Below are 26,565 nucleotides of genomic sequence, written 5' to 3'. Positions count from 1 at the left end.
CCACTATGGCTCATTTCAAGCTTCCCAAGTGACATCACTGAATGGAAAGTTAAAGAGAGAAAGTCTTTCAGATGTAAATAATCTCAATTATATTTATAAATAATAGTAAAATGTAGTGGAATCACTAGAATGTGAATTTTGAGTATCGCATTTGCTTTTAATATAATGTAATTGCAAGTTTGCATAATTTAATATTTAATAATAGTTGCATTTAACAACTAGCTCCCAAAATCCTTGAAAATTTATCAGTGGGGAGGAGTGAGCAGGTCCTATTCACTCCAGCACACCACTACATGTTGCTCTTCAGGGAAGTTAAAAGATACTTTGAACAAATCATCTGGATGAAACTATCTCCAGAGTTCCCAAGGATGCCAAACTCTTTGCTATCCCACTTTAGAAATACCCAAAACACAGGTTAAACTGTGGACGGTATTTATTAAGAATGCCATTAACAACACCTTACGCTTGTATCACGCTTTACACTTTTCAAAGTAGTACTTTTATGGCACGGTGGGACCGTCTGACCCCGCGGAGTGAATTTAAATCGCTGGGTAAATAGCTTCTTAATGTATAATGGGTGAAAAGAAAGTCCTGGGAGCTGTTTGTCAAAGAGAAAGGCGAAGGAGTGGAACTGACAGCCCCATCAAGGAGGCCGGGAGACTGGTTGGCCCTCACCCGGTTCCTGTTCTCTCCTGGAAATGGCTCCAACATTGTGCAGGCAGGTGGGTGTACAATAGTTTTGAGCACGTATCTCTCCCTCTCTCAGATTTAATTAGAATTTCCCTTTTTTCCAACAAAGAGTTGGACCGGATACCTTCTAAGAGTTTTACAAACAGTAAAATGATAAGCGCCATAACATTCAAATATGCTCCTAACAGCTCAGTAATGGTTTCCTCCAGATCAAAACATGCCTGTTATTGCAGCAGACGCTTGTGCAGACTCTACATGCATTCTCACCACAAAAACTCACACCGCTAGTAGTCGTGGCCGAGTGGTTAAGGCGATGGACTAGAAATCCATTGGGGTCTCCCCGCGCAGGTTCGAATCCTGCCGACTACGGAAACATTAGCTTTTCTTCTTGCCATCAAACACTTTTTGTGTTTTAGAGCATTCTGCCCCAACTTCCACAGATTTCAGGAATTTTCTAACGGCTGAAACACAACAGGGACCCAAACGGGAGAGGAGAGAATGAAAGGGCGAGAAAGTGTGGTTGTGGTTACAACGTGGGCCCGGGAGGGGCAGATGGGACAAACCACGCCAGACGAGCTTAAAGGAAGAAACGCAAAGCATCGCGAGTCACATAGACACAGGGCAGAGACAGCTCCGAACTCCGTCCCCGCATGCGCCAGCCCCTCACGAACCCACCGCGTTCTCTGCCGCTAGCCCTCTTGGGCGCCGGGTTGCCATGGGAAGCGGTGCGCATGCGCAGGGACGCCTAATGGAACGTGAGCCAGCCGGGTCCCCGCGTTATCCCTGGAAACCACCGGAGCCTGGCGATTCGAAGGGAAAACGCCAGGCGATTCAAGATGGCGGAGGACCTGGACGAGCTCTTGGATGAAGTCGAGTCCAAGTTTTGCACACCTGACCTTCTAAGACGGGGCGTGGTCGAGCAGCCCAAAGGCTGCGACGGCGGCACACACAGTAGCGACTGGAACCAAGCCGAGGCGAAAGAGAATCTCAGGTTAACGGGGCGGGAGGGGTGGACTGTTCTGGTAAAACCCTGCTCCGGGCCCTAAAGCTGCCCCTCCGCCGCCCAACCCAAAAGAAACGTGCCCGCGAACTCCAGCCCCTCCTTACATCACGGTTCAGACCCTCAGCGCCCTATCCTCAGCGGCAGCGCACCCCTCGACCCTCTAAGCGGATTCTGGCATTTCTTCACTCAGCGCAGACTCCGCCCCCCGGCAGGCCGCAGAGAGCTGGTCCCGCCCTTCCGCAGAGCCCGCGGCCCGTGCCTGTCTTCTTCACCCTGTTTCTGCCTGCCAGAGCCTAGGAGGTTCTAGTCGGGGACCGGGGTGCACCTCAGGCGCCCCGTTCTTAACGCCAAGAAGACTGTGCTGACCTCGGCCAGATTTTGCCTATGTGTGGCCAAGCGGTTCTCATCTCCCTGTGAGGGGCCTGTTAGACAACTTCATCCCATAGACTCAGACCCCGCTCCCCATGCCAATCCTAATTCTGTCTTTAGCTCAGTTTTGTTTTGTTTTTTGAGATGGAGTCTAGCTCTGTCCTGTTGCCCAGGCTGGAATGCAGTGGCACGATCGTAGCTCACTGCAGCCTCCAACTCCCCTGTTCAAACGATCCTCCCATCTCGGCCTACCCTAGCTGGGATTGCAGGCACGAACTACCACGCCCGGCTACTTTGTATTTTTCGTAGAGACGGAGTCTCGCTGTGTTGGCCAGGCTGGTCTTGAACTCCCGAGCTCAAGCTGTACTCCCGCCTCTGCCTCCCCTAAGTGCTAGGATTACAGTTGTGAGCCATCGCACCTCTGTTTGTTTGTTTGTTTGTTTTTAACTCAGGGAGTTAAGATGAGATTAGATTCATGACAAAAGGGTTAATTATTGTGAACATTAAATCGTCTACCTTCCTTCTCTCCATGGCCCCCTAGTTAAGGGTCCCAGGCATACATATAGAAATTTAAGGACATTTCTTAAGTATTTTGGTTTTTGATCTAAAAAAACTACCTTTCAAATTTACCAGTCGTTTTTCCTCCATATAATTATTAAATAATAGGACTTCCTTCACTTCCCCATTTACCCCACAATCCCTCAAAAAACAATGTTTGCATCAGAGTATTGTCCTTCAGCAACTCTTGCTAGAATCTTTTGGAAATTGCCTCTTGCCTAGAATATTTTGGAAACGCTTGTGAAATTACACGGAGGCAACCTTGAATCAATCTAAGAACGTCATCTCCGTTGATTTTTTGGCTGCATCTTTGATTTGGTTTTGTTTTTTTGGTGTGTGTATGTGTGATTTCCCAAAGTATTATCCAGCTCTGTTACTATCCAGTTCACCTGGCTTATCTCCAGTGACATTTATTTATAAAAATTCACTCTGCGAAGATAAAAGCATCGAAAAAATTCTAAAGGAGCACATAAACAAAATTTCTAAAAGTTAGTTGAGTTCTGAGCAACATTTTAAAACAAAAATTAGAGACAACTATAATTACTATGAACGGGCTAACACTCATTTGGCTGGATGTTGTAAATATCACTCTCATTAACTTTTATTATCTTGTATACTGGAATTCTTTATGTGCCTATTAGCACATCTACCATCCGTATCCCACAACAGTTGTTGCTTTAGTACTTTTCATTTGTCCTTCTAGGGGATAGAGCCAATCTATCAAGGAGCTTTTCAGAGCTGTTCATCTTAGGAGAACTAGCATGCGGTGGGGCAGGATGTATTGAAGCAAGCTGCTCAAAATAGAAGGAACTATTTATGTGGATCTTCTCCAACCATGGGTTGTGTCATGCCTGTTCTTGCTCTACTAAAATTCATCCATAATGTTTCTAGTACCTCAGCCCACCTTAATACATTAGATTTTTTAGTACTAAATAACATAAAAGCCGTAGTGAACCAGTACTGTTGTCATTTATATTAAAACTTTTCATCTGGCAATGTAGTTGTAAATTGTACAAAAAACAGCAACAAAGGGCCTAAACCTTATACCAAATATAGTCCCAACCTGGTTTATAATGTTATATATTAAAATTTTTCCTTGAGCCAAAATTGATACTTAAAAGCTAGGAACAATTTATGTTTGAATTTATTAACAGGAGATTACCTACTAATTGTATAGCAGTGTAACCTGTATCTCTCATAAGAGTTAAAATACTGATATTACCTCTTAAAATGATAGCTTTGCAAATAATACTATAAATGACCATGCTACACCTGGATACCAGGAACAACTGCTAATGTAAGGGGTCAAAACATGCAATTTGTTGAAGTGTTCAAAATGATAAAAAGAAATATGTGATTAGTAAAAAAAAGAAAAGACTGATGCGGGTTGAGAGGAACTGCAATAGGAATAAAGTGGTTCAGGATGATACAGATGGGAATATTTAAAGATAATATAGCTTTCTAGACGATAGCTATAACAGCCAACATTTATTGAGCTCTTTCTGTATGCTGAGTGCTTTATATATGTTATTTCATTTAATCTTCACAACCCTATGAGGTGAATACTGTTACCCCATTTCACTGACCAAATCAATGCTTAGTTACTTGCCTACAGTCATATTGCTAAATCACAAGGACATAGTACATCTAGATTTAAGCTTTTATATATACCTGTCACATTTAATTATAGGTTTAAGTGTTTATATTTTATTTTGAATATACCTTTTATTTTCAGCAGAAACTATATCTTTAAAAGATTAGAATGTCAGAAACAGAGTCAGAGAGGGAACCAGTAAAAGCTTAATAACATTTGATTGAGATTATTATCACATCAGAAGACCAAAAAATGTCTTATACAGTCCTTTAAAATTATGAGTTCTCAATGAAATGTTGACTTTATTGTTATTACTATAGCAAAGCATAGGCAAGTGTAGGCATTGTGAAATTGCGTGATCTAAGAACAGACCAGAATCTTATGTAAGCTGGTAATTTGGATCTGTAACAGTACTGACTAGGTTGGTGGAGTTTGGATGCATCTGATTCTTGAAATTGTGAAATTGCATGAGGGAGGATACCCCAGTGAGTATGTCCTGAAAGCCAAAGAAGAGAATTTTAAGAGGCCATCTTAGCCACCTCTTATCAAAAAAGAAATATAAGGAATTGGTACCCAACAGTGTCAGATGCTTCTGAAAGATTAAAGAGGATTGGAACTGAGAACCACCATTATATTGTAGTGATTTGGGCAGTGGAAACCTTTGAGAGAAGACTTTCACTGTAGTTGAGGGATTAGAGGCCAGAAGTAGAATATTACACCTGAAAGAAATTTTAAATAGTAATCTATATATCATTCTTATAGATAAAATATTTGAGTTTCAGAGAGATTAAATAATTTAAACTAGGTCAGTAGCTCTAGATTGGTGATGATTTTGCCACCCAAGGGGCATTTGGCAATGTCTGGAGCCTTTTTTTTATTGTCACACCTGGGAAGGGTGTGCTATTATTTAATAGCATCTAGTGGGTAGATGCTGTAAAACATCCTGCAATATACAACAGTCTCCTGCCCCTACATACACACCCCAGAGAATTATCTGACCCAAAATATCTGTCGTTCCAAGGTTGAGAAACCCCTGTCTAGGATTAACACCCAGCTGATTCTAAATCTAGTCTACTTGTAAGGAAGTAGAAATCGTGGATATAGACTATTCTTCAGTAGTGAGTAGGAAAGGGTGGCAGCTTTAAGAGAGGGGTTTTTTGAAGTGTCTCTTTGAAGAAGAAAGCCTTGAGCATACTTCTAAGTCAAAGGAAGAAACCAGTATACAGTGAAAGACATTAAGGGTAAAAGTTACAGTACAACTGAAGAGGCTAAGCCTGGAGACAGATAGAATCAACCATTAGGTAGTAGGCAGCAGTCTCTTGCTTTTCTTATTTCAGGTTAAATTTTTTTACTCCAAGATGTAACGAAGAAGGCCTATGTTAAAAATTGTCAGAATAAATACATTTCTGAAATTATAGAGTTTGACTAAAAAACGTGTCTTCTAAAACAAATAATTTAATGAAGTTATAAAGTTGATGTACAGCATCTACTTCATATAAACGCTAAAGCAAGTTAATGTTGTATAGTATGAAGTGCAGGGACTGCCCTAGATTCAATTCCAAGCCTTTTCTCCCACTATTTATATGACCTTGAACAGATTTCTGAATCTCTCAGTGCCTTTTCTTCATCTATAAAATGGGGTTAAATAAAGATACACTCATGTAAAGACTAAGGACAATGCCTGGGTTATAGTAAGTATTCAGTCAATACTTACTATTTAGCTATTAGCTATTTAGCATCAGCTATTAAATAGAAGTTCTGTGCAGTAGTGGTTGTATTAATAATCCAGTGATGACTTTGCCTGCAGAAGGTAGAGGTAGTTGAGTAGCTGAGATATTCTAACAAATAGCACCTTTTTTGGGGGTTGGAGGGAGGGTGGTCATTGGATTACATGACCTTTGGCTCCTCTTGAAAGAGATATGGTTGACTTACAATGCAACCTTTAGGGGAAAAGTCAGGAAGACTCTTAAAATTATCTTTGTTTATAATATCAGGTTCTGCTTATCATTGTACATATTTTGCATTAAATACATGCTTTATGTAATTTAGATAAGTACATACCCAGCTTCCTCTCAAATATAATGTATATAGTTTTAAATGTCTCAAGTATGTAATATCAAGTATGTAATAGTATAGAACATATGTGAATTTGTACCTGATAAAATATATCTTTGTCTCAACAAACTTAGACTATATCCACAGTGAAAAAAATTAAAATCACTTTTATCTTTCTACTATCAACTCAATTAACGGACTTTAAGCAAAACTCTTCCAATACTAGCTTTATCTGCTCATAAACCTCAGGCGAATTTTCTCTGCATATGTTTTCTTTTCAGATCAACAGAAACATTTGAAAAAGAAGATGATCTTGACAGTCTTATTAATGAAATATTTGAAGAGTCCAACTTGGACAAAAAGCCCTCTGTAAGTCAAGTGTTATAAATATGTAGTAATTCTGTCATTATTTCAAGACATGTTTAGAATAGTCTTAAAGAAGACGCAAGTAGCTACACATTATCTTTTGAATTCCGAGAAATACGATTACTTAAAGAAATTACACTTAAAGAGCTGTAGAAGCAGTAAAATATTAGAAACTCTCAGTATGTGTTTCCCTGTGCATTTCTCAGTAAGAATAACAAATTAGAAAAGCTGTTAGCATAGAAGTCAACTCACACATCAAGCTGGTCACTTGTATTTATTTGTAGTTTCTAAGAACACTTTTCTAAAAGGCCAAAAACAAACAGCTTTCATTATAGGAATGTGCTTAGCACCTCACATGCAATGCCATTGCTCTTATCCCATGAAGCAATGACTAAATTGTTAATATTTCAGTTTTTTAAATGTTTATGTGTCTATTTTAGCTGCATAAAAAGTTCACAAAATAATATAACAGTAACCTATATACTGAACGTACCATGACAGCTACCCATATTAAACATATATTAATGTTTTGCCATATTTGCTTCACTGGACCTTTTTTTTAAAAAAGAAGTGCAAATTAAAGATATAGTTTAAGACCTCTCTAAATCCTACTCTATTGCCTTCCTTCCCAAAGATAACCATTTATCCTTTCCATCCATACATTTTTATTACATATGTATATAACCATAAACGATTGTAACTGTGTACAGTAGTCCATTATATAACTGCCACAGTTTATCCACTTCCCTGATGATGAACATTTACATTGTGCTCAGTTGTTTGCTATTACAAATAATGCTTCATGAGATATCTTCTTTTTAATTGGAGAAAAGGCATACAAATTTTAACATGTACACAGGGAAAACCAGTGATTACTCCTTCATTAGATATCTTTACATGGCTTCTTTTACCCATATACAGAAGTTTCTCTAGGATGTATAAAGCTAGAAGAGGAATTCCTAGGTCATAAGGTGTGCTTATCTTCAACTCTACCCATTGCCAAATTGTTTTCCAAAGTGACTTTATCACTTAACATTTTTCATACTGGGCAGTATATGAGAATTTATGTGTTTTAATTTTTATCAGTATGGTGTGTGTCAAGCATATCTTTTAGATTTAAAAGAAAGATACAAAAATAGAAGTCTAATTTATAAAGACCACAAAAAACATTAAGAAATAACTATAGTAGCAGGGTTTTGTTTTTTAAAGGATAGGGAAGATAAAAGCAAAACAGTGGACTGAAAACATCTAGGTAATGGTTGTGGTAAGAATATGGATAGAGACCACTTATATTTTTGTCACCCAGACTAAAAATCAAATGACTAGTATAGATTTTAAGATCTGAATTTTTCAAAATTAAACTTTTTCAATGCACCTGAAGTAAATTAATACACTGATGCCAAGTTGAATAATATGTAAACACAATAGCAATATTAAATATAGTCATTCCTTGGTATATTCAAGGGATTGGTTCCAGGGACCCCCCACATATACCAAAATCCATACATACTCAAGTTCCACAATCAGCCTTACAGAACCCACCTATATGAAAAGTTAGCCCTCTGTATATGGGGTTTTGCATGCCACAAATACTGTATTTTTTATCCTTGTTTGGTTGGGAAAATTCCGCATATAAGTGGACTTGTGTAGTTGAAACCCATGTTGTTCAAGGGTCACCTGAACCCTGCAAACAGAATACTTCCTCAGTACCAAGTAAGTGTGTAAGCACTGAATAGTAGTGCCAATTTGTAGTACTAATTAATGGTAGAAAAAAATTACATCATTTTGTTGCTCTTCATTAATCATCTGAACAATTCACTATTTATTAAGTAGTATAGGGTGCATATCTGTTTATGAGGCACTATCTTTTCAGTTAAGGTGTTTCAGAACAAGATAATTAATTCTCTGGCTTGGCTTTAAGATATACTAATTTGAAATAAAAGTAGCTCTTACAGTCATGAAGAAATAAATTTTTAAGCATGATCTTTTCCTTTTTTAGTTATGTATTATGTCCAGTTTTCCAACCTTCAAAGGAGATAGCAGGTCTAAGTAAAACATTCATTGGGGAAAAAAACATTTAAGAAAAGAAACATCGGGCTGGGCGTGGTGGCTCAAGCCTGTAATCCCAGCACTTTGGGAGGCCGAGATGGGCAGATCACAAGGTCAGGAGATCAAGACTATCCTGGCTAACATGGTGAAACCCCGTCTCAACTAAAAAATAAAAAACTAGCCGGGCGAGGTGGCGGGCGCCTGTAGTCCCAGCTACTTGGGAGGCTGAGGCAGGAGAATGGCATGAACCCGGGAGGCGGAGCTTGCAGTGAGCCGAGATCACGCCACTGCACTCCAGCCTGGGCGACAGAGCGAGACTCCGTCTCAAAAAAAAAAAAAAAAGAAAAGAAAAGAAACATCGATAAACAGATGGTCTATGCCAGTGTTGTCATTAGAGGCTATATTATGCCCTAAAAATACTACTCCCCCACCGCACCCCCAGCTCTCCCATTCTGTCGCATTTCTGAACTGTTCCCAGACCCACACAAGAAAGTCCAGGAACCAACAACGAACCTCAGAGTGTGCCAGCTTAGAGTCATAAGCATGAGTCTGGATGGCACATGAAACATGCTCCCCAAACAGAAAGATTCGTGCATATTGTTATTTTTCAGACATGTGCCAAAATTTTTTCCATTTCTGCTTAACATCAAATAAGAGTTGAGCGACATAGTAAAACAATATTTTTGCCTCTATTAAATTTCTTCATCCACTATGTAAAATGAAGGCACGACTCTGCATAGTTTAAATTGCCTTTTCTCCATCTCACTTCCTCTCCTTGGCGGTGGTCCTAGTGTGTGGTTGGTTTATGTTTGGTACCATATACCACTTAACACTTAATAAATGCTTGCTAATGATGATGATATTATGTAACCATATAGGAACTACTGTATGGTTGTGACTAGGTAGCTCTACATTTTCCTTGAACATTTATTGGTTGATACCATTCCATTTGATCAAAATTAATATTCCTGAAGTTACACAGGAGCTTGGTTAGTTTAATTTTAGTTCATATGACGCACATTCACAGCCTTTAAAAATGAGCCTGAGGTTTTTTTCCTCCTCAATTGAATTTTTCTAGAATGAGGTTTTAAATAGCAGGTCCTTCATATTAAATCATTGAACTGTAATATTAACTGAAGAGTTATAAAGTGACTCTAAATCTTAGCATGCTAATAATGGCAATATATCAATTTCCTAGCCTAAAAGTTAGTAGAGTAATTTGCACATTCCTTAGGGAGTTCTGCTTCCGTTTTGCCTTTAAAAGGTTTTGATCATTGTTTTTATTTCAGAAACTTAAAAATGATGCCATCAAAATGTGTATTTAAGTCATTTAGAAAATATTCTTGTTATAAGGAATATTAGTTTTCATGTTACAGTTTTCTAAGTTACTCGTGGCCTTTTATTGTTTTGCTTTTTTAACAGAAATTAAAATCTAAATCTTCAGGTAACACATCTGTCAGAGCTTCCATTCAAGGCCTTGGTAAAAGGTAAGTTGAGATTGCTTTGGTGACTTATACACACTATTGCGCAAACACTATGAGCACAGTCTAGTAGATTTTGTTACCATTTAAACAGCAGTAACATTGAACAACAAAGCATTGGTTGGCCTTCAGGAGAAAGACCAATAGCAATATCTTCAGTGTTCTTATGGTCTATGACCCCCTTCATGTCATGAATGGGGGATTATTGCTATTGTAAATAATTTTCTGCCATTTAAAAAATGTGTGAACAGTTTCTCAAAATTAATGTTCTGTTATATTCTTCAGTATTTACTTTGTCCCTTACATTATTTGGCAAACACATTTTTCTTCTACTCATTTTAACTCCTTGAGTGTTCCTGAATGTACAGGTTATATCCAATAAAGCAGTGATCCTACAATAAATAGCTCTTCTTTGAAATGGTTGGCTTGCTAGGGAAAATAGACAATTTGATTACAAGAACATAAAGTCAATAAAACCGAAAATTTTTTAACATAGCCAATTAACTTCTCCTATTTTTTGTTATAACTTCATATTTTTGCATCTGTTGAACACATCTAGTTGCAGTCCGGTGTACCTTGGTGGAAGCTCTATTCCATGTGGGATTGGAACAAATATTTCATGGAGGTAGGTTGTCAGAAATGTATTATACTTTCTTACTAAGTTTTTTCCAAATGGATGCCCCGTTGTTAAAATGTAGTTCTTAACATCTTTGCATCAGTCTGTTTTATAAGGAGAGGTATTTTTATTAGCTAATCTAAGAATTCTTTGTTTTTAATTCTTGGGAGATAGCTATTGAAAGCTGTGATGTTAGGTATGTGTTATTCATTTTATGCTCTTTCTAAGCCCCACTTGAAATGCCTGGATCGCTCCAGTCCCAGCTTTGTTTCCACAGGACACAGGAGAGTGAACTTCTTTCCAGGCAGTGGAAGCAAAGTGGCCATGCAGATACATGATGCCTTACCCACACTGCCTTGGCCAGTTAGCATGCAAAGCTACAGGTCTGCATTACCCAAAACATTCTCAAGCATAGTTGCTTGATTTTACATGTTTACATATTTCAAAAGCAGAAACCCTACATTCTTTGTCTCTTCCCTGCCCTTCCTACCTCTGCTTTCTCACTCAGTACCTCTTTCTGGGCAGTCTTATAGTCATGATGCCACCTACCCCAAACCCATGTTAGCCCCATAGTCCTAGCACATTCCATTGGCACTTTCATAATATGGGCAAACAGTTTGGCTTTAAGCAAACGCTACTCTCCTGCTGCTTTTGGTTCTATTTTTGGCCGAGGCCTACTTACCTAGCTTACTTTATTAAAATATTTTTATCTAGTTATTTCTAAAACACTTACTTTCTGTTAATTTTTTAAGAAAGAACAGCCTAAGTTATATGATTGCATGTTGACCACATTTCTGGAGGGATAACTGTTATATAGTCAAACGTCACCAGCAAGGGTACATTCTGAGAAATATGTCATTAGGTGACTTCCTCATGTACAAACATCATAGAGTATACTTACACAAACCTAGATGATATAGCCTACTACACACCTAGGCTGGGTGGTGTACTAGCCTACTACACACTACTAGGCTACAAACCTGTGTAGCATGTAAACTACACTGAATACTGTAGGCAGTGGTAACACAATGGTACATATTTGTGTATCTAAATATTAAAAAGGTACAGCAAAAATACATTCTAAAAGATTTTTCAAATGGTACAGCTGTATAGGGCACTTAGCATGAACCGAGGTTGCAGGACTGGAAGTTGCTCTGGGTGAGTGAGTGAGTGAGTGGTGAGTGACTGTGAAAGCCTAGGACATTACGCTAGTGTAGACTTTATAAACACTGTAACTTAGGCTACACTAAGTTTACTTTAAAAAGTCTTTAATAATATTAACCTGAGGTTACTAAAACTTTTCATTTATAAACTTTTTTTAACTTTTGATTCTTTTTTAATAGTAATTTAAAACACAAACACTGTATAGCTATACTAAAATATTTTCTTTCTTTGTATCCTTATTCATAAGCTTTTTTCAATTGTTTCATTGTTTTGTACTTTTTAAACTTTTTTGTTAAAAATGAAGACACAACACACACATTAGCCTAGGCCTATCCAGGGTCTGGATCATCCATGTCACTGTCCTGCACCTCCACATCTTGCCCCGCTGGAAGGCCTTTGTTGGGGGGGCTACAACATGCATGGGGCTGTCATCTCATAAAAACAGTACCTTCTTCTGAAATACCTCCTGAAGGACCTGCCTGAGGATGTTTTACAGTTAACTTGTTTTAATAAGTAGAAGGAGTACATTCTTAAATAATGATACAAAGTATAGTGTAGTAAAATCATGAACTAGTAACATAGTTTATTATCATTATCAAGTGTTAGGTACGATACATAATTGTATGCACTACTTTTATACAACTGGCAGCTCAGTAGGTTTGTTTACATCAGTATCACCGCAAACACATGAGTAAGCATTGTGCTATACAGGACAGCTGTGATGTAACTAGGAATAGGAATTTTTCAGCTCCGTTATAATCCTGTAGGACCACTGTTGTATATATGGTCCATCGTTGACCAAAACATCACTGTGGCAAATTAACTGTATTGAATAACAGAAGTGGGAGTTAAAAAAACATTGTTGGAGGGTTGTGGTGGTGCCAGCCTACATCCAAGGACAATGCCCAGAAGGTAGGGCTATAGGACAAAAGTGAAATTAGGAGTCTGGAGAAGCCTTATATGGGAACACCAGGCAGCCAAAGGCTAATATAAATCCACCGGAATGTTACCTGCTGTTAGAGCTATAAAGAAGAATTAATAGCAATTGAATCATCATGTATCGAGGACTCTCTGTACAAAAAAATTAGAGCTACAAACTGCTTGTAGAGGTGAATTTAGTGTTGTTGCTATCAATCCTAAATTACCTGTCTCAACTCAGTTGGGACTTGTCTCCGTCATTTTCAGAGCCATGCCTCCTCTATTCCAGGCATCTATCAAGTCACCCATGAACCACAGCAGCAGTTTCCCAGTTAGCATCCACTTCCATCTTTTCTAGTATCACCCACATATAGCATTCAAGATAATATCCCTAAAATATTATTTTGAGTGCCTCTCCTCTATTCAGAAGGGAAGTGAGAGTTGCCATTTGTCTCACATTAACTCTAAACTTACTATTTGCTTTACCAAATTGTTATCCTTGTTGTTCCTCTTTTCTCTTTAGTTCCTTCAGCTCCAATTAAAGCCTGGGTCAGATATTCCACTTCCACTGGGACGCTTGTCATTCTGTACTTTCCAATTGCGTTTTTCTGCGTCTGAGTATATTTACATGTATTCCCTGTCTGAAACAACACTCCCTTCTAATGCATGTCTCCTGCTACCTTAATTCACATACTGCAGATTGATTTTCCCATTTGAACTTTTTCCATTTTTTAAATCCATTGAATGCCCATGTCGTAAACCCTGTGCTAGGTTATCAATGAAAGGCAAAACATTGGCCAGTGAGGAACAAAGCAGCACATGATTACTCCTGTGGCATGAAACGGAAGGGCTCTGATGACAGAATGCCTGAGTTCAAAGCCTCACTCTGCCACTTACAAGCTCTGAAGCCTAAAGAAGGGATGTTATCTTCTAAAACCTATTTCCTCACTCTTACAAACTAAACATATTTCATGGAGATACTCTGAGGATTAAATGAAATAATACATGAAAAATATGCTTATGGTGGAAAAGACAGCTAGGTACTGCAGGCACACAGGGTTCTAATTAAGGTGTCTTTCTCATCCATTAGTCCTGCTTTCTTGTTATATCTCAAGGACTAGAATATTTATTCTACTACTAGCTTTCCATTTAATCTCAGGAAATACATATACTTACAGGTGCCTTCTGTTTTCATGAATGATCTTTTAAAAAAATACATTCTGGTATACTTCTAAAAAGTAAACATTTCATTGAGATTTTCTTATGTATGAAATATTTTGTGTGTACTTTGATTTAGTTCTAGCACAGACAAAATCTATGCTAGATGGAATTTCAGTAAACCAAAGAACAGCCTGTTTTCATAGCTCGAGGCTCCTATCACATACTGTTAGTCCAAGTGGGATGCCAAAATCAATTATACCCGATTTCTATCTCCTGCATAGCTGTAAGAAGAGATACCAGTTGCATATATATGTGCAGGTAAATATTGTATTCGCAGATTTTTTATTAGTTGCCCCTTTCATGACACACAATTTTCACCCATAGAAAAATAAACACATGTGTTCATCTGCATATGCAACATTTTATATGTGAAGTACTTTATACTGTCCAGAGCACTTTTTATATATGCATATTGACTTACCTACTCCACAGGAGAAAAACCCAAGATACCAATCAAGAATTTTTACCTCCATTTTATAAATGAAGAGATGGAGGTACTTGTGTTAAATTCGTCAAACACATATTAATCACCTGGTAGGTCCTAAGGATTAAATGAACAAATTATGGTGAACAAATAAATGGACACTTCCTGTCCTCCATAAGCTTTCAGTCTAGATAAGGAGATAGGCTTTAAATAGATATCCCACAAATAAGTATTTAATTTCCATTTGATATGTGACATAAAGGGAAAGTATGGCATACTATAAGCATAGATAATGGGCACTCTAACTAATATGAAGGATCAAGGAATAATTCTCTGAGAAGATAATCAAACCACAATATGAAAAATGAGTAGGAGTTAGGCAAAGAGAGGTGACCATTGGAGCCAGAGCACACACATGTTTAGAAGATCCCTGAGAAGGGGAGGAGCTGAGGGTGTTCCTCTGGTGGGAGGAACAGAGAGCATCTGGCTGTGCTGGAGCATAATGGGAAAGAATGGCCGCTGAGGGGACTGGAGAGAGAGTGGAGGGACATTTGACTTAGGGTCCTGTAATCCTTTAGAGGATTTTGGAAAAAGTATGTCCTGTGTGCAATGGGCCAGATTTGTGTTTCTTAAAAAAGTCATGTCAGCTGCTGTGCAGAAAATGGCTTGGGAGTTGGAGGGGCAAGACAGGAAAGAGAAGATGGGAGTTGTGACCTGCGTGGTAGCAATGACTTAGGGAAAAGCTCAAATTTGAAGTATTTAGAATATAGAATTGACAGAATTCAGTGCTTGATTAAGGAAGGTAAGAGAGAAAGTTGTTAAGAATGACTCCCAAATAATGTGCCTTGCTCAAGGTCATATCAATTATTACAAAGCAAGGATTCAAGTTGGTTACTTGATACCTAATCCATTATGGTTTCTATTATATCACGTAGCAGAAAGCCATGTAATGTATGGGAAGAATCTTAGCTGATGTTGCTGTTGAAACTGCTGTTATCTTCAAACTGTCCAAACCTCAAGTTTCTCTAGTCCCATTGTGTAGATCTGATAGGATTTAACAGAGAACCACAGTGTCTGGGCAGAAGATTATATTGGGTTAGATTTGGGGCATTCTTGTCATAAACATCTTTAAAATAGTGAATTCTACTTATTAGCTGGACAAAAGAACAAAGCTCTTGGTGACATGTGTGATGTTCTCTACATTTTAGAAGGAAACACCTGACAGTTTGTCTTTCACTAGAGTCATGACTTTATATTAGATATGCTTTTATTTACATAGTTATGAAAGAGAAATATATTTCAGCCTTGAAAAGAAGTACTGATTTACATGGCCAGGGCATAAAGGAAATTGAATCTATCCTGCCTATTTGTGTTGTTTGTTTGATTTCTAGATACAGCTCTGGTTTGAGGTAATGCTGAATGACTTTAGATTTTAGAAAAAGATTTGTCTTTCATTTGTTGATGGAAAGGGGAGAGAATAGTAGTAGGAAGCATGGTGGCAGTAATAAGTACTACAGATAAAACAAAGGCATTTTCAAACCAATCGAATTTTACTCTCAATTATTTTTTAAACTACTTGCAAGACTGGATTATTCCATAGACTGGTACTAATTATGATCTAATAGAGTAAATCGTAGCAGTGGAATGATTTCTTAGCTGCAAGTTAGTTTTATGTTTCTCAAAGGACAGTGTTTGTAGGAAAATGTGGTGGTGTGAATAGATTTGAATAAACTACTAAATTTTAAATTAAATTAAAAAGCTGTATTTAACATTATGGTTGAGATTTTACACATACAAAATGTCAGGAATTCTAAATTATAGTTCCCACAACAGCAATAATTCAGCCAAATTGCACATGTGTATTAAGGCATTAAAGTTAACACTCTGTGCAATCATGTAATAAACTATGTATGCATAAGAAAGCAGGTCATAGTAACTTTGGGAACTATCATTTTGCATTTCCTGACTTGTACATTCGAAGTCTGAGTTCAAATGTGTACAAATGTAGTTGTTGAATTTCCAAATGTAGAAATGCAACTTCATAAATTGCTAAGTTTGAAAGAAAATATGGACTTGCCTATGAAACTTGTATAAGTTTTAAATGTTTCATTATTATTATAGTTAATAGTATTTTTAGAAATACAAAGCATTTATTCTCAAAGAAACTTTCAGGCCAAAGGTATTTGCAGTTTTGAAATTAGCATATCTGAACTTTGAAAGGAAATAAATGAAAAAAATCTAATGATGAGTTTGTTTTATTTTTTCATTACAGAAGTATTATGTGCTTACTGGAAGAATAAAAACAAAATTGAAACATGTATAAAGAAAAAGATAATAATCTCCCTTCCTTCCCTTTATTCAACCACTCCTGATGCAACCAGTGTTACTGTGTAGTATGTAACTTTCTACATTTTGCTCCATGTTCTTATAAACTCCTAGCCACCTATATAGGAATTTATTGGGGGGGTCGTTTTTACAAAAATAGGATCATGCTATACATGTTAGTGTGCACCTTGGTTCAGATATCCCTCCAGATTAGTATATAATCTAGTTATCATGAGCATTGTTTCTTCTCTCACTACAATCGAAGCTCTGTGAATATAGAATCTCACTAGCACATACCAGACTCTCAATAAATATTTTTCAAGTGAGTGAATGAGTGCATTATGCCAAGTTGTGAGGCAGCAAACAAATACAATCTTTTCCCAGCGCTTAATCAGCTTATCTGAAAAACAGATTCATTTCAATGTCATGTGACATATTCTTTGATAGAGATATTCCTGAAAATTTCAGTAGGAAGGGAAGCATTTAAAGAAGTCAGCTATGTGAAGATCTCCCTCAGACCTAATTTGAAAACCATGGAATTAAAAGATCTACAAATCTATTTTCTTTTGTATCTATATAATATATATGTATGTTCAGTGTACAAGATCGTAGTAAAATAGGTTTGTGCAAAAATTTAACCTTAAGGTTTAGACTGCAAATAATGCTTTAGTATAAAGATTTATAATCAGATTAATCTGTACTTTTCTGTTGTTTATTCGGTAGTCTGTAATATGTGGTATATCCCATAAATAAATCACCGTGTCTTCACATTTAAAGATACCAATAATCTTTAATATACAATTTTTTTTTTCTGAACAGAGCATGTGACCATCTGCGTTGTATAGCCTGTGATTTCTTGGTAGTCAGCTATGATGACTATATGTGGGACAAATCATGTGATTATCTGTTTTTCAGGTATGTTACTAAAGAACTTCACTCTGAAAAAAGTACCAAGTACTTTATATTTCTTATTTTGATATATTCTGTCTGGGCGGATTCGGCCAAATCATGTGGGCTTCACCTCTTCAATATAGTCTTGTGCTACATTATGATGCTTTAGTCAGCAATGGACTGCATACATATATACATGGTGGTTCCATAAGATTATAATGGAGTTGAAAAATTCCTATCACCTAGTGACATCATCGCCATTGTAATATTGTACTGCAATGCATTGCACATGTTTGCGGTGATGCTGGTATAAATAGTAACATGCTGTAGAGGTTTGTAGCCTATACCATATAGCCTAGGTGTGTGGTAGGCTATACCGTCTAGGTTTGTATAAGCTCAATCTGTGATATTCCCACAATGATGGAATTGCCTAACAAAGCATAAGCAATGCATGACTGTGTTTCTGTCATCCATCTCCTTCTCTCCATCTGCCTGCTGTCAGCCTAGATAAGGACATGTTACTTCTGGACAAGAATACAGAAGTAACCTCCTCGGTGGTTTTTCTGCCTACAGTCTCTTCTTTCAGACCATCCTTCCCTTGTTCAGAATTAAAGCATAGCTCAGAGTATACCGTCCTACTGCTCAACACCCTTCCACTTACGGAATAATGTCCAAATTCCTTAGCATGGCGTTCACGACCCTCCATAATCCAGCTCCCATCCATCCATCATCCAGCTTTGTCTTGCCACAGTGTATATTTCACCTTTGAAAGATTTTATTTACATGAGAGTACTCAAGGCTCCCATTGCTTCTGACTTGGTACAACCTCTTTACCTCCTAGGATGCCTTCCCAGCATTTTATCTACCTAAACCCTACCTGTCCTTCAGAGTAAAGTTCATCACATGTCTTCCTTGATTCTTTCACCACTCTCTCAACTGGAAGAAAACTCTTCCCTTCCTGTGTATTCACAGTGCTTTGGACCTATTATATACTGTAATATAAAACTGAAGCTCTTAGGTTGGTGTATGACTACCTTTCTCCTTGTGGCTGAGATAATGTCTTGCTCATATTTATATAATTTGTACATTCTTATACACTTACAGAATACCTAATATCTTTAAGGTGTTACAAGTTATAAAAATATATTTGAACTTTACATTGACATTTTCAATTAAAAATTTAAAGCTAAAAATTAATACAGTATATTACCGCAGCACTTTTCAATAGCATAAAGAAAAGGGTAAGAGACTTTCCCCTACACCTCTTTTGGCAGCCATTCTTGGGTAAATCTATGAGTATACCCTAATTTAATAGTTGTTAAACTTTCTCACATCAAGAACCACTTTGAAAATCTTATGAAAACTTTGAATCCTCCTCATACATATATACACAATTCAAATATAAAAATACATGGAAAAATTATAACTTTAAAAATTTTACAGTTTCCAATCCAAATAAAGCCTAACATATTCCCAGAATCTGAGGTCAGGAACCCATACTTTTAGGCTTAGCCCACTTTTTACCCTATAAGTGGAAAAATTGGCTTTTAATTACAGATTGACTTTTCCTTTTCTGACTTTTCTAAACTCTGCTATTTACTATCTACTAGTTAATCTAATAAGTGGCTTATAATCTCCATATGTCTCCAAGATGAAGCATGAATTTTTATAAAACTATCATAGGATAATAAAATGCATGTAACATCAAGACAGTGGAGAACACAGGCATAAACTATGGATAACTTAGTTGGTACTTGAGGAACTTGCAGCATCTCAGAGTCATCAAGAACACCAGTTGGCTTACCCTAGATATGTGGCAGCCTGGTTTTAAAATATATGTATTTTTAGATAAAACAGTGACAGCTAGAGGATTTATTATACTATTAAAAATAAACAAGTAGTCATTATTTAAATCAGTAGAAAATACTGTCTCAGTTTTCAAGACACTTAGGAATGTCTCTGGGAGATAAGAGAATGGAACAGCTAAAGAATAAGGCTGTCTCCACCACCAAGATATAAATAATTGATATTTATTTTGTACAGTATATTGGTGTTTACCTGTAGACATTATTCAGCAGCCAGTCTATGATACTCTTAGATACTGGGCTCATAAGATGAGAGGAACCCAGGGGAAGGGAGACATGGGCGGGGACAAGCATGTGAGCAGCAAGTTAGTAGAGACAATAAGGCCAAGAGCACTGATGGGAGGTGAGCCTTGGATAGGAAAAGGAAGACCTCTATGACTGAGAGGAAGCCAGCAAGGTACTGATGTGTTCAGGGAGAGCTTGCCAGGAAATTGAAGACTTTCATACCTGGTGGCCTGGTTTTGAGAATGAAGATGTGATCTGCTGAAAATAAGAGAGTGGAGGAGGATGTGGAATAATCACTGAGGAAACCAGAAGTGGACAATGACCAAAGACAATTTAAATGTTACATAGTGGAATGCTGTTCAGTTGTTTTATTGTCCTGTTTTACAGATGAGAGAAGTTAATGTATCCTAACTTTGAGAAATTTTAGAGTTTTTTTTTTTTTTTTTTGAGATGGAGTCTCGCTGTGTTGCCCAGGCTGGAGTACAGTGGCGCAAACTCAGCTCACAGCTCACTGCAAGCTCCACCTCCTGGGTTCACGCCATTCTCCTGCCTCAGCCTCCCGAGTAGCTGGGACTACAGGTGCCCGCCACTACGCCCGGCTAATTTTTTGTATTTTTAGTAGAGACGGGGTTTCACTGTGTTAGCCAGGATGGTCTCGATCTCCTGACCTTGTGATCCGCCCGCCTCAGCCTCCCAAAGTGCTGGGATTACAGGTGCGAGCCACTGCACCCGGCCTTTTTTTTTTTTTTGAGCCAGTCTCGCAAGCCGGGTTGCCCAGGCTAGAGTGCGTGCTGCAATTTCAGCTCACTGCAACCTCCACTTCCTGGATTCAAAGGATCCTCCAGCCTCAGCCTCTCGAGTAGCTAGGAATATAGGTGTGCGCTGCCACATCCAGCTAATTTTGTAGAGATGAGGTCTCACCATGTTGCCCATGCTGGTCTCGAACTCCTGAGCTCAAGTGGGCCACCCACCTTGGACCCCCAAAGTCAAGATTACAGGCATGACCCCCCACAGCCAGACAAGTTTTAGAACATTCTGAAAGAAGTGTAAGCTATACTTACCACCTTGCCACAACAGCTGAAGAAAATGCTTTTATTTTTCTATTAAATCATGTGTTTTCTTTAAGGAATTGAATGATGTTTCCCTAAGCTTTTAAGATATATGCATTTTAAAAAGCATTTTAAATGTCATAATTAGATCCCTGCCTATTCATGATTCCTAATCCTAAAATCTCTAAGGATTCAGTCAAGTATCAAATGTTAAGTTTTCAAAATATTTTGCAGATCAAATAAAGGACATTTTTCCTCAACAACCTAGTTTTGGCAGGGTTTTTTTCTTTCTGTTAAAATTTAGATTATTCATTTCTTCCCTTAGCTAAGTTGTTTAGCTGGTCAGTCTGTTTCCTGAAGTCAGACAGTTGGCTTGGAAAATCTCTCAGGTTTTGTGAGGTTCTAACCTTCTAAATTGTGCCTGAATTTTGTACAGTGTAATACTGAATGTGGTGCCCATTGACCAGCAGAGGGCACTTTGTAGCCTGCCTTCTGTTGTTGTGATATCCACAAGTAGTGGTTAGGTACTGTCTCTCTTTTTCCGGTATTCATACTGTATTTCGTCCTTTCACTTTGTATTTTTTCATCATTAAAAATTTTTTTCCATTTTTCTTTGCCATGGAATGTTTATATGAACTCATTACATGGATTATCATGAAATCATAATTGATTTTTTTATTAATTAAACTTCTATAGTCTTTTTTTATAATAGTATCAAATCCAGTGGTTATCATTTTTATGATGGCCCTACTTGTTGATTTAATTATTTCAACATTATTAATATTTATTTCAGGATAGATTTTTTGTTGCTGATAGTATGAGTAAATAGATCATTGAAACTAATGAAAATTTTCTATAGTTAATTCATCAGAAACCTATGATCTTTATGCCTCTGATGTTCTCTCAACTTGCCATATTGCAGGCTTTTAAAATACGGCATAGGTGAGTATCTGAGGTAGGAGATGAACCACCATCCTTTCCATCCTATTTTCATATTATTTTATCTCTGAGAGGATGTTCGTAATTCTTCAGCCCTTTAGGTTATTGTATTCCACAACAGTCAATAAACTGGCCTAGAGAATTGCCATAAAAAGTACAGACTGTCAAAGAAATACCATCAGAAAGAGAACACCAAAGCATATCATCTAATGTTAGTGTGAGGGGATCTTGATTGTTTAGTGTTTGGATACTGGGAAAATAAGAAAATAGGCTGGGCACCATGATTCATGCCTGCAATCTCAGCGCTTTGGGAGGCTGAGGTGGGTGGATCACTTGAGCCCAGGAGTCTGAGATCAACATGGACAACATACTGAGACCTCGTCTCTACAAAAAAAATTTTTAAGCCGGGCATAGTGGCACATGCCTGTGGTCCCAGCCACTTGGAAGGCTGAGGTAGAAGCCTGGGAGGTCAAGGCTGCAGTAAGCCATGATCATGTCACTGCACTCCAGCCTGAGTAACAGTGAGACTCCTTAAAAAAAAATAAAAAAAGAAAAGAAAAGAAAGCAATGACCTTTTTAAAAAAAAAATTTTTTTTTTTAATCATTAAGCACTGAACAAAGGCACTATGCTAAAACTTTCCTGTTTTACTGATAGGAACAACATGCCAGAATTCCACAAATTAAAAGCTAAGTTGGTAAAGAAGAAAGGAACACGGGCATATGCCTGCCAGTGTAGCTGGAGAACTATTGAAGAAGTGACTGACCTTCAGACAGATCATCAGCTTCGCTGGGTTTGTGGTAAACATTAAGAATGCAGACTGCACATTCGGACAGATGTATCCATGAGAGCGGTCTCCATGAATCATCATCATATTTAGATAATAGTCCCTAACAATACCAATCCCTGTGGGAAAAGGCAGTGAATTTTATTGATACAACTACATACAGTTTTGAAGACCAAATGGACTAAGGAAGATAATGTATTATAACACTCTGGAATTATTCCTGATATATGGATGTTTCACTTTCTACATTCTTTACTAATGTGACAGGCATCTACATTCTTTATTAATCTGTCTTCTGTTTAATGGAGGTTTGATTATGGAGTTCCATACAAATACCTAGTTTTTCATTAGCAGCTGCAATATTGATTGCTAATACATTTAGCAAAACATTCCCCCACTTGTAGCAGTTAAAGTGGATAAAGCCAGCCAGGGCAAAGAGGTCATTTAGGAGTGTCTACAACACTTCCTCCAGTCAGATCTCTTGTTACCAAAGATCATAATTTAGACATGGCAGAAACCAGGTGATCAGTGGCTAACGGAAGGGTATTCAGGAGTAGTTGCAGGTGTTTTGCAAAAACACTGCCTCATAGCTGATCTTACCTCATCAACTCAAAGCAATGTTATGGACAATATTAAATATATGTTACCAGTTTTAGCTTATTTTTCCCTCTTTTGTTCATTTAACTATCAAAAGTTATTTTCTATTTTGAATACCCAATAATATATAAAAAGAGTTTGATGCATCCAAAATCATAAAAATCCTAATACGTACAGGTTATTGTTGGATTTTCCAAGTACTTTCTATCCTTTAATGCCTAAAACTCCATCAAATGAAGTAAACAACAAGTAATATAATTTTCAGGCAGCCTGTGGACTTTTCTGGTAGGATCAGGTTAACATATCGTTTATTAGGTGAGTAAGTGAAAAGACAAAGCATAACTGAACCAGCAGGTAACCTATTGGGCTTCTTCCTGACATCACTGAGATCTGAGGAGCCCTACAATAGCAGCACATTCAGGAAATCAGATCCCTCAAAATTTCTAGTTATCAACCCCATTGAGAGATTTTTGGGAGCTTTCCAATCTGCCACAAACCCTCTGCTACATATGTACTATATAGTTTAAATGTGTGATACAGAGCACACTGAAAGGGAGTAATTGAAACAAAGTTATAATCTTCTTAGTCTTATGCTAAATTTATTCCAGCCACCCTACTGAAGGGAGGAAGATCTGATCATTAGAATCCTTTTCCTAGCCATGACATATTTACATACTTGTAAAATTTACTGTAGTAAGTCTAGCATTGCAACAGAATAGATCTTATAATGGCCAATCCTAATACTTTTGTATTAAGGATACCATGACAGACTAAGCGTGGTGGCTAACGCCTGTAATCCCAGCACTTTGGGAGGCTGAGGAGGGCAGATCAGCTGATGTCAGGAGTTCAAGACCAGCCTGGCTAACATGATAAAACACCATCTCTACTAAAAATACAAAAATTAGCTGGGCGTAGTGGTGCATGCCTGTAATCCCAACTACTCAGGAGGCTGAGGCAGGAAAATTTCTTGAACCTAGAAGGCGAAGGTTGTGGTGAGCCAAGGTTGCACCACTGCACTCCAGCCTGGACAACAGAGTGAGACTCCATCTCAAAAAAAAAAAAAAAAAAAAAAAAAAGGATATTATGACAGATTTTATCTTTTAATAAAAATGTATTATATCCCAAAAGTTTTATCTACATGTAATTGAGTCAGAAACCTAGGGGGATGTTGATTGAAGTCAACTGCTGGAAAAAAATACCAGAGCAACAAGATCCATACATTCAAAACCGCGTAGAATTTGACACATTATTCATAATGGTGCAATTCTTTTTTATTCCAGTAAGCAAATTTACTAAATCACTAATTTGAAAAAAGAAATTTTTTTTGAGACAGTTTCACTCTGTTGCCAGTTTGGAGTGCAGTGGCATGATCTTGGCTCACTGCAACCTCTGCCTCCCAGATTCAAGTGATTTTCCTGCCTCAGCCTCCCGAGTAGCTGGGATTACAGGCGCACGCCACCAAGCTCAGCTAATTTTTGTATTTACTAATTTAGTAGAGACAGGGTTTCACCATGTTGGCCAGGATGGTCTCCATCTCCTGACCTCGTGATCCACCCGCCTCGGCCTCCCAAAGTAACCTACACTGCCTCTACGTTGAAGGGACAAAGTTGTCCTGGTTTTTTTTTCCCTTTTATTATTTCATTATAACTATCCTAAAACGTACATACATTGCCTATGTTTGGCATTCCATAACATAATAATTATAATAATCCCCCAATGTCAGAAATGTATGTGTGAGTTCCCATTTTTATTGGCAATTTATAAGCTTTTTAATATTGTACTATTTAAAACTAAAATGTAGAAAGAATATTATGTTTATATAGTCAGATAAATTATTAACTTGTAATTTAAGCTGAAAATGAAACTATTTTAGTATCAGTAGAAGAAAAGTATAGTTTCTAATCATCTATAATTTTAAAATGCAAAGCCTATAAAACTTTCAAGATGTTTTGCCTATTTGTTTTTTAATATTTATAATAATTTTCTGTCTTTAGCAAGTAACTATTTTTAAGCCAGGTAACTTCTGTATTTGAACTGTATTTTACTCTCAGACCCTCATCCTGCCTAGAAATGAGTAATAAATAATTACTCTGTGTTATTTACTTCTTTTATTTTATAGTAAAATATTGATTTGGATGGGTATTAATTTGAAATCATTTTGATGATTTTTTTTTTTTTGAGACAGAGTCTCTCTGTTGCCCAGACTAGAGTGCAGTGGTGCAATCATAGCTCACTGCAGCCTTGAACTCCTGAGCTAAAGTGATCCTCCCACCTCAGCCTCCCAAAGTGCTGGGATTACAGGTGTGAACCACCATGCCCAGTCAAAAAAAAAATTGCTTTAGCGTCAACAGAAAAGTTTCCAAGCATCCAGTTAAACAGATAATTTGTTTACATTGGGGAGGAGAAGTATGCCATAACTCTGATGTATGTGTGTGTGTATACATGCATGCATAAAGAGGATGTGTGTGTACATGCACGTGTAAAATAACATGGGTATTCAAAGGAACAGGTCCAAGTTTAGGAAGAACAGACCATGTTGACTTGGCGGTATATACCTAGAACCTGTTTGTTGATGTCAGTAAACTTAGTACTTTTTCTTGGGCCAGAGAATGTGTCATTAGACTGTGAGTCTGAATTGCTTTCTCTCTTTTTCTTACTGATATTTAAGAATATGAAAGAAAAAGGTCTTTGTATCCAAAAGCATTATGATGAAGCTTAGCCATAAACTTCAAATGCTGATGTTTCTCAACTGTTGTTTTAACAAAATCTCTATCAGCCATCCTACTGCTCCCAGTAATCAGCAATATCTCTTGTATAAAATAGTTCCTGCAGCAAAGAAACAATTTAAAATAGGCAATCTCTTTAGAGATTTTGCATCTTATTGTATTTCATTGGGTTTGTGACATCATTTTGTGCCCTATTTTAAGATTACACTAGAAAAACCAAAAAAGAAAAAAGATTTCATTAGTTATGTATATATACAATTACATGATAATTAAATTTGACTTTCCCCAAATGCCTTGAGATAAGGGATGACAAAATGAAGTGTAACAAAATCAGAGTTCAGAGTCATGTCCCTTAGAAAGTTACATGACTCTTTTATGCTTCATTCACCTTATCTATATGAATTGTAATACCGCCTTTGTAAGTTTGCTGTAAGGATTAAATCATATAACACATGAAAAGTTACTAGCATAGTGTTTGGTTCAGAATAGCTGCTTAATAAATGTTCTCATTCTTTTGTTATTATACTTTAAGTTCTGGAATACATGTGCAGAACATACAGGTTTGTTACATAATTATATACGTGCCATGGTGGTTTGCTGCACCCATCAACCCATCAACTACATTAGGTATTTCTCCTAATGCTATCCCTCCCTT

At 37.3% G+C, this 26,565-nt stretch overlaps 1 protein-coding gene and 1 non-coding gene across 3 annotated transcripts; both read left to right on the top strand.

The window, feature by feature from the left end:
- The first annotated feature begins 977 nt into the window (after window positions 1-977).
- Window positions 978-1,059, top strand: TRNAS-AGA. The gene has a single exon. It is a non-coding gene; the product is annotated as a tRNA-Ser (tRNA).
- A 256-nt stretch (window positions 1,060-1,315) lies between these two features.
- C7H8orf37 (chromosome 7 C8orf37 homolog) lies at window positions 1,316-25,323 on the top strand. Of its 2 annotated transcripts, XM_023222912.2 has the most exons (6): window positions 1,316-1,681; window positions 6,551-6,638; window positions 10,107-10,171; window positions 10,725-10,790; window positions 17,653-17,748; window positions 22,458-25,323. In XM_023222912.2, exons 1-6 carry the CDS (start codon window positions 1,527-1,529, stop codon window positions 22,609-22,611), a joined length of 624 nt encoding a protein of 207 aa, XP_023078680.1. In that variant the 5' UTR covers window positions 1,316-1,526; the 3' UTR covers window positions 22,612-25,323. The 2 variants fall into 2 exon arrangements, with proteins under 2 accessions (XP_023078680.1, XP_023078681.1); XM_023222913.2 differs by lacking the exon at window positions 17,653-17,748 and having other exon boundaries at window positions 22,458-23,247.
- The last annotated feature ends 1,242 nt before the right edge of the window (window positions 25,324-26,565 follow it).

This window comes from Piliocolobus tephrosceles, chromosome 7 (assembly GCF_002776525.5).
Source record: "Piliocolobus tephrosceles isolate RC106 chromosome 7, ASM277652v3, whole genome shotgun sequence".
Lineage (NCBI taxonomy): Eukaryota > Metazoa > Chordata > Mammalia > Primates > Cercopithecidae > Piliocolobus > Piliocolobus tephrosceles.
This window is presented reverse-complemented; position numbering and strand designations above follow the sequence as displayed.